This window comes from Delphinapterus leucas, chromosome 1, assembly GCF_059928025.1.
Source record: "Delphinapterus leucas isolate spDelLeu-1000000601 "Yukka" chromosome 1, BTC_Dleu_Yukka2, whole genome shotgun sequence".
Taxonomy (NCBI): Eukaryota; Metazoa; Chordata; class Mammalia; order Artiodactyla; family Monodontidae; genus Delphinapterus; species Delphinapterus leucas.
Genome location: NC_143129.1, coordinates 67,405,931 through 67,419,809, shown reverse-complemented (window position 1 = coordinate 67,419,809; position 13,879 = coordinate 67,405,931). Strand labels below are relative to the sequence as shown.

The window sequence follows — 13,879 nt, the reverse complement described above, 5'->3', positions numbered from 1 at the left end:
TATCAAGGACATAATCATAACAAAAGTAGTACAGAAACAAAGTGAATTTATCATTTGGTAGGCCAGCTTTATAATTGATTCATACTTTTATTTTCAAATAGTAATTAATGTTATAGCAGAGGATTTCTCAGGAGTTAGAAGTGAAGATGTAAGAATTGATAATCCTGAGTTTTATCAGCTTGGCTTCTCATCTCTTGGGGAGAATCCTTTTTCCTTTCTGCTACAGTTCTGTATTTTTAAGTCTTGTTAATTGTCCTCTCACAGGATAAAAGCTAGAGCAGAGTTTCTATGAGAATCTCTTTTAGTAAGTGCTCCACCGTCTTCAAGAGGAATGCAAAAAGATATGTCCTTCATTGCAATATAAAGTGGACCTAATAACCAAAAATCCTAAGTAATTTTGATTTCATTAAGTTGTTAATGCTTTTGTTGATACCGTTTTCAAGACAGAAAGCTTATTTTTAGTACTATTACATCAAGTCCTTGAACTTGTATCGAGAAAACAATTAGGACACAGAAGAGTTTCTTGTATGGAGAAAACAATTATGACACAGAAGAGTTTCCTTTCTGCAAGCGACTGGCAGAAATGTTACATGTTTGATTATATAGCAGTTTTTATTCTCTATACATTTTAATGTTCCCCCAAGCTGTTATTCATCATAAAAAGAAAAAAAATTTAAAGCCTTATTCAAATTTGTCTTTGAATATCCATGTACTCCTTTTTGGGGGGGAGGGGAGAAGTGACTTCAAAGTGGTTTGTATCCATTTCTGTAGAGTTTCTTGATTTTTATTTACCATTTTACAAAGATTTTATATGTTGAGATGGATGTATATTATGATTATCACCTATAGACGCTTAAGGTGGAATTGCCTTTCCATAATTTAGAAAACAAAGTTCTTGCAAGATTAGTCAGGAGAAGAGGATGGAATTATACCAAAACGTACGATCTTATAACATAGAGTTTTAGAAAATAACAGAGCACAATAAATTTTCTTCTCCCGCCTCCTTCCCAATAATGTACAGGCTGTAATCCCTCCCTAGATTATAAGTCTATGAATTTGAAAGAACAGAAAGAATTTGATAGCATTTAATTGCAGCAAAGTTTTTACTAAACAACTTCTTTTGGAGCCCTTGCATCTTACTTCTCAGTGTTTCTGAAGGAGCCAATGATAGTTATTCTTGATGCTGTAGCCACTGAAGAAAAAGATCCTGAGCGTTCCATTAAATAAAAGTACCAAGTTTATAAAGTATGTCATTGCATGTTAATATTCTTTGATTCCCTAAAAACTAAATATGGTTCTCAAATGTGTGTGATTTTCATCTGAATCAAAGGGAGTCATGTACACAGAGCTAGAAAATGATGCAATGCCACTTTTGAAATATAGAGTGTTTCTATAACACTTGCTTTGAACTTTAAGTGAGAACCATGCAGATGTGAGAAAGAGTTATGACAAGGACAACCTAATTTAAGTTTTATAAATTTTAGGAAATGTCATCTTTTTATTGGTTTCAGAGACTTCTTTCAAATGTTTTAAACACAATTTTCAGATAACAATAATGAAAAGCTGAGCCCCAAACCAGGGACAGGTGAACCAGTTTTAAGTTTGCACTACAGCACAGAAGGAACAACTACAAGCACAATAAAACTGAACTTTACAGATGAATGGTAAGTTAATATTTTTGTGAAGATGTTCTTAGCCATTTTGTAGGATTGTATTAGATATTATTTTTAGCACTTCATCATCTTTGTTTTGCAATAATACATTGGTTCTCAAACTTTAGTGTGCTTCAGGATCACTTGGAGAGCTTGTTAAAACACAGTTTACTAGACCCCACTCTCAGAGTTTGAGATGGAGTCAGAGAATTTGCATTTCTAAAAACTTCCCAGGTGATACTAATATTGCTGGTCCTGGGATATTTCTTCTGATAGAAAATGCAAAAGATAAAAATAATAAATCACCAATAGACCACCAGTGCAAAAATTAATAAACCTAACATTTTGGAGCTTTTTGCAGTCTTGGTCCTATGTAAAAGGTATGTGTATGTGTATATATACGTATATATTTTTGGTTTGAGTTTTAAAACATGATTTTAATCATACCTAATATATTCAGTTCTCCCCTGCATTTATTTGAGTTAACTTTATAGTAAATATTCCCACAATACTACTTAGTTTTCATAAGTATTATTTTCTGTATAATAGATTCCATCAAGTGGATGTACCATAGTTTTACTTAACCATTTCCCTTTAATTAGGCAGTGAATTTATTTGTCTATTTTTACCAAATAAAACTATAATGAATATCTTTGTTTACAAGCTTTTTCCTACCTTTAAGGTTATGGATTTAGGATATTTTTCCAGAAATAAACTATATCTAGATTGAAAGATATTACAAAATTATTTTCAAAAGGATAATCTATTATTACATTTCTCCCAGCAGCATATGAAAGTACATGTTTTGCTGTCTCCAGACCAATGTTCAATATATTCATTTATTTGTAACATATATTTGATTTTTAAATTATTTTTATTTAATTTATTACTGGTGAGTTTGAACTTATTTAATAGTTGTATAGATTCTTTTTAATCACATTTCTGATTATATTTATTGTTCATTTAATCTAGTTAAATCTTACATTAAAAAAAAAATCTAGTTATGTGAGCTTCTTAAATTCTTTACCACTGCCTCATTGCCTTGTGTGTGAGAGAGACAGCACCCAAAATTTTGTATTTGAATTTATTACTATTACTATATAAATTAATATATAGATAATCAATCTTTCTTAATATATAATTAATTATATATTAATATAATTATATATGATTAATACAGGGTGATTATATTAATCATTTAATAACCAATATATTAATTATCCTATATGATTAATATATTATTATATTAACATATTTAATTGTATATTATTATATATTATGTTAGTATAATATATAATATTGCATATAAATAATATATAATATAGTTATATATTGTTTATTAATATATAATTAATTATATGTTGATATATGATAATATTTATTTATTCCAATTCACTGGTTTCCATTTGTGTTTCTGTGTGTTTTTAAATATTAAACGCTTCGATTAAATAGGATTTTCACATCTTATTGAATACCTTTCTACATTCCAAAGACTTCTAGACACTGGGAATGCATCAATAAAAAAATAGACAAAAATATCTCTGCCCTATTGGAGCTTACATTCTAGGTATGGGAGGCAGACAATAAACATAATAAGTGAATTGTGTAGTATGTTTGATGGTATTAAGTGCTATGAAAGAAAATAAGACAGGTAAAGATGTTTGGGACATCTAGGGAAAGGGTAGGCATCATTGAGAAGATGACTTTTGGACAATTTGAAGGGTAAGAAGGAGTGAGCCATGCATATATCTGGGGGAAGAACATTCTAGGCAGAGAGAAAGCCAGTACAATGGCTCTGAAGCAGGAGCAGTCTTAGTATGTTCAAGGATCTTTAAAAAAAAACCAATGTAGCTGGAGTAGAGTGACCAAAGGAGAGAGTAGTAGCAGTTAAGTTCAGCCAGGTAAGTGAGAAGGGTCTTTAAAAGGTTAAAGGATATCTCTGGTTGCTGTGTAGAGAATAGGGCTTAGGTAGAAGCTGGGAGACCAGATAAAAGGCTTTGGCAGTAAGCAAGGTGAGAGGTAGTGGTGTCTTGGACCAGGATAGGAGCAATGGAGGTAGTCAGAAGAGATTGGATTCTAGATATATATTTGAAGGTACAGTTAATAGAATTTCCTTAGGAACTCTAGTGTTTGACCTCAACTTTTAAAAATAATGATATCTATGGCCCTTTTTCTTAGTACATGATTTAAGATCACAGAAGATTGTCATAGTTATTCTTAAGTCTTTTCTATTCTCATGTTTCTGTACAGAAGGGACTGATATCTTACAATCTCATCTGAACATTTTTTAACCAAACATCTTTAGTCCCACTCTTCCTTTGAATGCTACTTTTCCTTCTTTAAAAACTGACCATGAATTATATTCTCTTATTTCTTTATCAAAAAAGTAATTAACTTTTTTCTGATTATGAAAGTATTCTGTATTCATTGTAAAAAAAAAAAAAATTCAAAAGAGTATGCAGTCTTTTTCATCTATGCCAGCATGGTGTCTTGCTTTTATTTTAGTTTCTTTGATCCAGATAAGGCAATTGAGCACACTGACCAAGAGTTTGGGCTCTGAACCTGACTAGCTGTTGAACCTCTCTAAGTATCAGTTTTCTCATCTGAAAAAGGGCATATTTAATAGAACCTACTTCAGACTTTGTTGGGAAGATTTAATGAGAACATGCAGAAAAAGTACATAGCACTTAGCACGTGATAGGCTTTAAATAATTGTTAGCTACAGTAGTCATCTTTTATAAATTGCCTTTCAAGTCCTTTGCCCAGTTTTTTACTGTGGTGTTTATCTTTTTCTTATTGATTTATAAGAGCTATATATTATAGAATTAAGTGAGGGTAATATCATTTGTCTTTCATTTGTTGCAGATATTTTTCCCAGTTTGTTGTTTGTCTTTCAGTTTACTTATGGTAGTTTCGCTTTATGGTTTCAGGCTGTGAGCTGATACTCCTTGTCCTTCCCAGGATTAGGGGGAAAGTTTCTTCTTGTTTTCCTCTTATAGTTCTGTGATTTTATATCAAAAATATATGTTTAATCCTTTAACAATTTATTTTACCATAAAGTATGATGTAGAGCTTATAGCTCAATTTTTCTACATGGCTTTTCCCTTGTCCCAGTACCATTTATTGAGCAATCTAGTCGTTTATCTGTGATTTAAAATGCCATATTAACACATGGTAAATGTATTTACTTGATTACTTTGTCTTTTCCACTAATGGCTCTGTATTCCTACATCAATGCCATAATGTTTTAATTATCATAACTATTCTACATTGAGCATTTTATTTAAGCCTGTATCATAGCTTTCTCAATGGAAAAAAAAAAGATTTATATATCACATTGGCTTCTCTTTACCAAAATTGCTATGCATTTCTTTCTGGCTAAAAAGAAATACGTGTTCATTGCAAAAAAATCAGAATCTAGAGAGAAATTGAAAAAAATCACTTACAGTAATCCTACTGAGATGACATTTAACATTGGTGAATATCCTTTCTGACATTTTTCTCTGCTCATATACCCATGTAGATATACATTTTTCTTAAAACTATATTGTATATGGATGCCCTTTTAAAAAATTCAAATTGACTTCTGCAATTAACCTAAAAAGGTTTTTATAAAATTTTGACAAAAGTTCCATGATAATTTGCATTGTTTATTGAGTCACTGCTGTTTGTCTATAATTAACGTTTTTTAAGTTACTGTAGCTGTTCAGTTTCTTTTTCTTGTTCACATCTATACTATATTTAAGAAGTTGTTGCATTTCTGTGGATTTAATTTTAATCTTAGTCAGATTGTTATACATTTTCCTCTATTTTCCTTCCCACTCAGTCCCCTTCTTACACATATGTCATGATTTGTCACAGAATGTTCATTGAAAATTATTTATTTAAATTGGTCTGGTATTCTGCTCTAGCTAAAAATTCTAACAGAATTAGGATCATCATCAGGTAGGTATTAAAACTAAAACAGAAAACATTATCCTTCTACAAAACCATGGTGCTCAATCACTTGCCATATTTGAACAACAATCTAGAACTGGCAGTGGTCCACAGAGGGCAGTTCAAAGACCAAAGAAATTTCCAGGCCTCTTTTCAAGTATTAATTTAAAAGTAGCCTAGAACAACAAAGTCTAAAAGGACCTATGATCAGAGTCTGTAAAATCATTAAGAATTTGAATGTGGTGAACCATCTGTAGTGAGAACAAGAAGAGAGATTATATAAGTTAAAATTCAATAGAGAGACTTGTAAAAATATATACCAGATCATAGAAGCATCAAAATAGTGAAGAAGTGGTCCTTTCATATTTTTAAATCTCTTTTTAAATATTAAAGTGGATTAGAATAACCACCTAGACTTTCTAAAGTGATGTTTCTCAAGTACTATTAAAATAATAAATCCTGTATTTTATTTGTAGTCAAGTTTTTTGATCAACTTCTCTAGTTGTAAAATATAAAAATTATCCTAAAAGTTCATGTTTATTAACTTCTTGGTGGGATCACATATCTTGTCTTGATGGTAGGAGCAGTACTGCCTCAAGTTCTAGAGGAAATGGGAGCCACTGCAAATCTGAGGGTCAGGAGGAATCCTTGGTCCCACAGAGCTCCATGCAACCATTAGGAGGAGAGAATGAAGCAAGTAAGATGTTAAATTTTGTTTTTGTCATGACAAAACCCAGTGTTGGATGTTTGCCTATTTTTCGGATACCTCAGTGCTACAGCTTTGTTTCTTGTTTTTAATCAATTACTTTTGCCGCAATAGTCCAGTTACTGCTGTTGATAAACAGATAACAAACGCAAAAGATAAGGACCTTAAGCATTTAAGATGGGGCGTCACAGTAAAGCACAGTTCCCCTCTGTGGACACAGTGGCCAGGATAGATGGTCATCGTACTGACAGTATGTTAGATAGAAATGTTGGTTTGAATTATCTTTACCATTTTTATACCTAGCAGTGAAATACAGAGTACCTATCTTGATTTTTTTCAAAGGGTATAGGTGGTTTATGGAGGGAAAAAAGGGATAAAATTTAAACAGGTTATGAGTAAATCCTGTTTCATACAAGAAGTGCGATTTAGAGTATGTTTTTAGAACCCTTTCCTAGAATAGTTTTATGTGATCATCAAATGAAATTTAGGGGTTAGTATAGCCTAGAACAGAGTAGATTTTCAGTACATACTTGATAAATGAAGGAATAAATGAATTGTTTTTCATTAAATGAATACATACCTCAGTATAACGGAGCTAACAAGAATAAAGTACATATAAGATGACTGTCTGGTAAGCAAATGTCCAATTAGGAACAAAAAAGACTGATCCTTCATGGGTCTTGGAATTAAATCCAGAAATAAGTATTTTCAATGGCCAAACAGAATTTATGGTGGGGCTAACTTTACTATTTGTTCATGATAGTTCAAATTAGACCAAATGCATGACAAAAGGGCAGAAAAATACTCAGTTTTAAGTTTAGATTCTCTGAAGTTTAGGGGAAAAAAAAGCAACATTGAGAAATGTCAGTTGTGAGGGCTAATCTAAAGCAGAGATTCTTCACATGGAGTTCATGAAGGTCCACACATAGGCTTTAGGAAGAGGCAGTGGGCACAATTGCACATTTCTTCCTAATAGCGTTTTACAGTTTTGTGGGTACATACATAATATTTGCATTACACTGGCAGGGCGAGGTTTTATCTGAGTGTCAAAAGCTTCTACGACCCCAAAAGGGTTAAGAACTGCTTATATATAGGAAAGCTGGAGTATTAAATTGGTGTTTATTTTTCTAAAAAACAAAATTAGGATTTAATGATAATTTGGTTGAATTCCCAGAAGCTCCTGAAGAATCATCAGAGGATGTGACAACACTTCAGGGAGGTACGTCTGCAGAAAGCACAGTTCAGAACAGTATAGATATAGGTGAGTTGTCATGTTCTTTTTAGATAATTCCTTCATATAGGAAAAAGAAGCCTTAATCTGTATTAGTCTCTCCAGAGTTAGAGACCATTTCCAAATAGATGTGTTGTGGAATTTTGTTCTTCATATAGGGGGATTAGACTTTATATTAGAAATTGTCTGTGTCAGCTCTGAAGTTAGATTAAATAAATACTGTTGCCAACATGACCAATTGTTACTACTTATTTTCTGACAGCACAATCAGATAAGTTTACTTTTGAGCCATTGGATTCCGGTTCAGGAGAAAGGAATGACTTCAGTCTTGATAGCCCTTGTGGGGTTCCCGAAGAATCCACTTTGTCTGAAAAAGGCAAGGAACCAGGAACTTCAGATCAAACTAGCACTGAAAGTGCTACCAGTCAGAGTACCAGCAATCCCGAACCTCAATCACAAACAGAAGCCATTGGACCTTTGGCTCATGAGGAAACATTGGCCAGGGACTCTGCTCTCCAGGACACAGATGACAGTGATGATGACCCAGTGCTGATCCCAGGTGCAAGGTATCGAGCAGGACCTGGTGATAGGTTGGTAAATTTTTAATTGACATGAACTATAAAGAGTATAATTCACAAGCCTTTGTTTGAAGTCACATAAAGGAGTTTCTCCATTTTTGACAGCTTTTTCCTCTAAGGGTGTCTCAGTCATATAAACTCATAGAATTTTCTAAATTATAAATAATTTCATGTATTACATTCTTTGAGCAAACTGTGGAGAATAGAATGTCTCATTGCTCTGTATCTTCAGCACTAAGGCTTGGTCCTCAATTTACAGATCAAGAGAAAGGAATGTTGAGAATGACCAACAGGTTATTTATGAAGTTAGTTATATTTAGTTGTCAGATTGCCCTGTAGACATCCTGGCCTTTATCAGTTTTGGGTTTTTTTAACGTTCAGTTTTTCTGCTTCTCTCTTGACCCTGGATTAAGGTAGCGTGATAAAGTTCTCTTTCTGAGAACAGTATGTCTTTCTCTGACTTCTACTAAACTTAGTAACTCAATTTCAAAAATGAAAAATCACACCAAATATTATAACTACGGTAAAGAATTAAATTGCTAATACATTCATATACTTTTTCCATTTTTCATATTATGTGTTCATAAGGATATATTTTATTTTTTAGTAGATAAAGTAAATCTTTTAAACTATATTGCATTCCGTACATTTCTAAAGCTATTTCCATAATCAGTGCCATCATATCTCATTGTAAGTTCTGTCTTCTTCCAGAGAATAAAATTTTATCTTTAAAATCCTAGCTTACACAAGCATGAAGAACCCACATCACATATTTTTATGCTCAATGTTCTGCTATTTATAAAATATTCTGACATTTCTGTCAAGTGAAAAGATTAATTTCCCATTAAAGAATGGCAATGTTATATAATGGTTAAGAGCATAATGAGTTATATTCTGTTTTTACCATTTACTAGCTGCTTCATCATTCAAATTACTTAATGTCTCTTTAAGGTTCAGTTTCCTTATCTATAAAATGGGGTTATGATTGTCTAGAATTGTCAGAATTTAGAAAAAAAATCAATCAGTGCAAGGACTTGTCTCAAATTGAAAGCACTGAATAAATGACAGGTGTATTAAACAACCAAGATATTCTGTGTAGCTACTTAGACTTTAAAAAGCAATTACAGTAAGAATGGCTACAGGGATAAAGACTAACAGAGGACAAGCAAAATTCCTGAACATTGTAGCTTGCAGTTCAGTGAAACTGCCTTTTCTTAACTATGAAGATAGATATGTATCTTCCTTTAGTCATATTTGGTCAACGTGTTTACTTTGCAGTGACCCTGTTTTTAAATGTAGAGGAAGTAATCTTTGCTTATATTTGTATTTAGAGACTAATCAAACATCTTCTCATTACCTGCCACACATTAGTCTTCAAATTCTTAGTATATATTTTAGACAAGTAAAACTTAGTTTCATTTCTTTCCATACCCAGAGGGAGTCCCTTACAATATTATTACCGCTTGATGTATGCAGAGAAGGTTGGCAAGCACAATTTGAAAATCAAGTTGATGGTTTCTAAAACCCTGGGTGGAGAGCTAGAGTCTATAATTATTTTAAGTTCGTAAATTTATGGCTTTCTAATGATGTAAGCAAACATATGTCCTTGGTTTTTTTCTGTACTTACACAGCTTAAAATGATACTAAGGTCATAATGGAAAATAAAATTTAAGTATCAACTTCTAGTAAAATGTCACTTACCAGGTCTGTTTGTTTAAATAAGAGATCATACATTTTTGGTAAATATTAGACACTTGCAAAAAATCATAATTATTTAGCATCTTCTATTTAGGTTAATTATTTAACACTTTTACCTAGCCTGCTTTATAGCTGAGGAAACTGAGGTGCTAAGCAGGGGTTTTGTATATTCTAGACCTAAGGAGATTTTTTTTTTTACACAGTAGTGTAACATGAATGAGAAAGGAGGATTTGTGGGGAGAGTGGGTCCTAGAGAATGCAAAATGTCTTGCAGCATATTGTCCTTACTTTGGATATCTGACTAGAAATGATAGTGTATTTCTATAGAGTGTTATCACTTACTTATCATTTTCATAATACTTAGATGATTTATATGTTTTAGGGATTCTCCTGAGATTTGGATCTGCCACAAAATCGGCACCTGATAGCTTCCTTGACCCAAGAAACCCAGGTGCTGAACTAGACTAGCAGACTCTTTTAGAGGAGAGATGATCAGGGACAACAACCTGGAAGTGACCCCACTTCACACACGTACTCTTGAATTCATGCTCTCATGGTTAGGTCCAGATTTGAAACCACCTCTGGGTCTACATTTGCTTCCCTGCTTTTTTTGTTTTTTAAACTAAATATTATTAATATTCTGTACACTCAGTTTAGGTATTTAACCTTAGTTTGTCCTATATATTATTTTGTTTTATTCTATAGGACATAGTAGTAGTAACAGAAGAATAATAAAATTCTTCCCATTGAGAAAGTTAACTTACTGAAAAGAGAAGACAGATACACAAGCCATTTATAAGAACATGGAAAACAGTTTTAATAAATATATGAAATAAATACAATATTATATATGTATATATGTGTATATATACACACACACACACAAAGTTGTGCATACTGAGGTAATGCTAAAGTGATTATAGTGACTGTTTCACAGTTACATCAGTTTTCCTTTGAAATTTGCATTATTCTTTCCTAGCTGTTTACCAAAAATTTGTAAATGGTGGAAAATCTTCCTTCTGACTTTTCTCTAAGTAATTTTGATAGTTCCTAACTTCCTGAGCACCATCTTGATTAAACCTTGAACTACCTATATAAAATGTACTTTTCATTTCTGTACCTTTCTAAGGGCTGTTCATCCTTCAGAAAACTGCCCATTTATCTTACTTCTAAATTTGGAGGAATGGGTATGTTGACTTTTATTCTAAAGAGAGAAAGTTTAAGAAATTTTGCTTCTTCAGAACATGAAAAGAATAATTTACCAGCTTATAAATAGGCATATGAATTTTGAGAATTTCTATTTCCAAAGGGACAAAGAATTTCAAAGCTCTACTGTAAAAATACCATTTGGTTCTTAGAATCAAAGGAAACATTTCACACTTGGATGAAATGCCCAACTAAAAGGATGCACGTCTCAAAGGTCATTAAGAAACCCAGTCGAGATTAGTTTGGTTAGGCTAGAGATGGTCCCAAAATTGAAAATGGTAAAAGAGTATATACTTAGATCTATACTTTAATTTGTATGAAGAATTACATAGTGGATCTCATATTTTTCTTGCCACACATTTAATTTTTTAAATGAAACCTAAAAAGTTTATAGCTAAGCCATTTTCAATGCATTTAACAAAAATATCAAAACAGTTCTTTGCAACACAAAGTTATGATTTTTTAATAAAGATTTGCATTCTTATAATTTGGTTAAATAAATATGACCGAGGTTTTCATTTCTGAGCTGAGAACAAGCACGAGAAGGAAATGTCTTAGAAAATAAAGGCCTTAACAATTAACATAGGTATTTTAAAATGGAATGCTCTGCTCATTAACTATAGCTAGTCTCGGTATAAATATAACTGGGACTCTCTATAGCAGAGGTCAACAGACTTTTTCCTAAAAAGCCAGATAGTAAATATTTTAGGCTTTGTTGGCCAAGAGGCAAAATGGAGGCAGTTATGTAGGCACTTCTATAATCATTTAAAAAATGTAACCATTTACAAATGTAAAAACTGTTATTCTTCTATGGGCCATTAGAATAACAGGCAGCTGGCCAGATTTGCCCCAAGAGCCATAGTTCGCTGATCCCTGCTTTATAGCAAATAGGTCTTATAGAGAGAAACCAAGCTATAGTGTATGGTAAAATGCCTCTATTGACAGATAACCAAAGTTTAAAACAGTGAAATCTATGAATCACCACGTTCGGTCCCCTTTAACTTTGTCTACAGCAGGAACACAGAACGTTAAATGGAAACTAAATTGAAGAAAGAAACAATTAATCAAACATGTACTTTCTAATATGGTATAAAAAAAGCAATAAATGAAAGGAGTATGTGTTTCTCTTAGTGATTTTATATATTGGATTTAGAAACATAAACAGGTGCCCTTGGAATGAAAGGGAAGTGGTCAGGTATATTATTTAGATGGTCTTCATGTAAACTGTTTTCACAGCGCCAAATCCATCTTCTAGTAAACAGAATGATGGCCTGGCTGATAGCTCTTCCTCTTGCCAAACCCAAGAGGTTTTTTGCTCTCTAAAAAAAAAACAAGTATCTAAGTAAGCTTCCTGAAGAAGTTCTCACATAGTCTTGTATAGTTTTTAGTTAATAGACTCAATTAAGATACTGTAAAGATTTTTTATGTAAAGATTAAAGATATTAACTGTATATTGCCTGTTAGTTACTTTTTAAAAAAATATTTATTTGCATAGAAATTTGGTTCCATTTACCTACTCTGGACTCTATGGAACATGGCCTTCATTTTTAAAGCCAAAATTCTTTGCATACTGTAAATTTGCTGTCATCTATTTAGTCATCATTATAATCACTTTTTCAGTATTTCTAGTGATTCAAGTTTATTCTTTATTAAAATTGCAGAGGAAAAGTAATCATAGAGAAAGAACTGAACTCCTAGGGAGTTAAAAGCTCTATTATTCTTTGCTTGCTGGTTATACAGTCTTATGGTTAGGACAAATGAGCCAGCTCAGGACTTAATTATTTAGTTCCCAAAGAGCAACTCAGCCCTGGGGAGCTAGTGTGTTCCAGTTGAGGGTATTGATAATATGAATCTGAACCTAACAGGGTTAGTTTCTAATTTTTTTAAAAGATAAAAGGGATTAAGTGCAATGTCTTCCTGCTAATCTATCTTCAGTGAGTGTTTCTGTTTCCTTAATTTGCTCATACACATTTAGTTGAATGACATATTCTCACATAATACGCTAAGTCACAAAGGGAAACAAAAGTATTTTAGATTTAGATGATTAATGATAAAAGTGGTGGCCTTAATGCTTTAAATATTTGGTTCTTTGAAGTCTTTGTAAGTGACTTTAGTTATTGTGTTCCCTTCACTAGATTTAATATCAGAGGAACAACAATAGGTGATAGAATAATGAGGTAATTCAGTATGTTCCTTCATTATTTTACTTTTCCTTTATGATGAATTTGCAGGTCCTCTTTTTCCACAGCTAACCACCTTTCCTATTAACAGTTAATACTTCCTTGAACTTAACTGAACTCTAAGTGCTAAGTATTATAAAGCGGGTTGCTTTTCACAAACTATATTTAGCTGCATGCACTGCATGGGAATAGAATGAAAAGAAATTTCCTGTGTGCAGATATAATTGATGTTCACTTCAAGTGTGTCATATGATAAAGTAACTATAATGTGAAATGATGTATTTTAAATATTAGTTACTTGCTTTGACTATTTTGTTGAAGAATGCAACTTATGTTTTTCTAAAACTTGATTGGAGGTAACAATTAGCAACTTCTTGGTATTATTCAAAAATGCTCCTTTTCCTTGAGATCAGTAACAAAAAATGGACTTGAGTCTAATTCTGTGCACAGTTTTAAGATTCTGATTTTTTTAAAGAAAGCAGTTTTCTCATAAATCGGTTAGTAACTTAGTATCAGATGTCAAGTGATACATAACTCTCAAACACTTCTGTAATTTGAAGACTAACAAGGGGGTACATTTTTAAATGTTACTTTAAAGTGAACCTCAGTTCCATTATTCATTTACCCAAAACCTGGGTTAATGACAAAATCGACCTTGTACCTAATTCTACTGGCACATGTCTGTTATTTAT

General features: G+C 32.3%; 1 protein-coding gene across 9 annotated transcripts in view; it reads left to right on the top strand.

Annotated features, from left to right (window-relative positions):
* The window catches only part of DCAF6 (DDB1 and CUL4 associated factor 6), a 172,407-nt gene that overhangs the window by 121,523 nt on the left and 37,005 nt on the right, over positions 1 to 13,879 (top strand). For 7 of the 9 annotated variants that reach the window (XM_089911542.1, XM_022560109.3, XM_022560101.3 and 4 more), the window contains 4 exons: positions 1,547 to 1,664; positions 6,170 to 6,285; positions 7,469 to 7,555; positions 7,788 to 8,115. In XM_089911542.1, the coding sequence (XP_089767668.1) occupies positions 1,547 to 1,664; positions 6,170 to 6,285; positions 7,469 to 7,555; positions 7,788 to 8,115 (649 nt within the window). The remainder of the gene's footprint in view (positions 1 to 1,546; positions 1,665 to 6,169; positions 6,286 to 7,468; positions 7,556 to 7,787; positions 8,116 to 13,879) is intronic. The other 2 variants (XM_022560102.3, XM_089911525.1) reach the window with 2 other exon arrangements.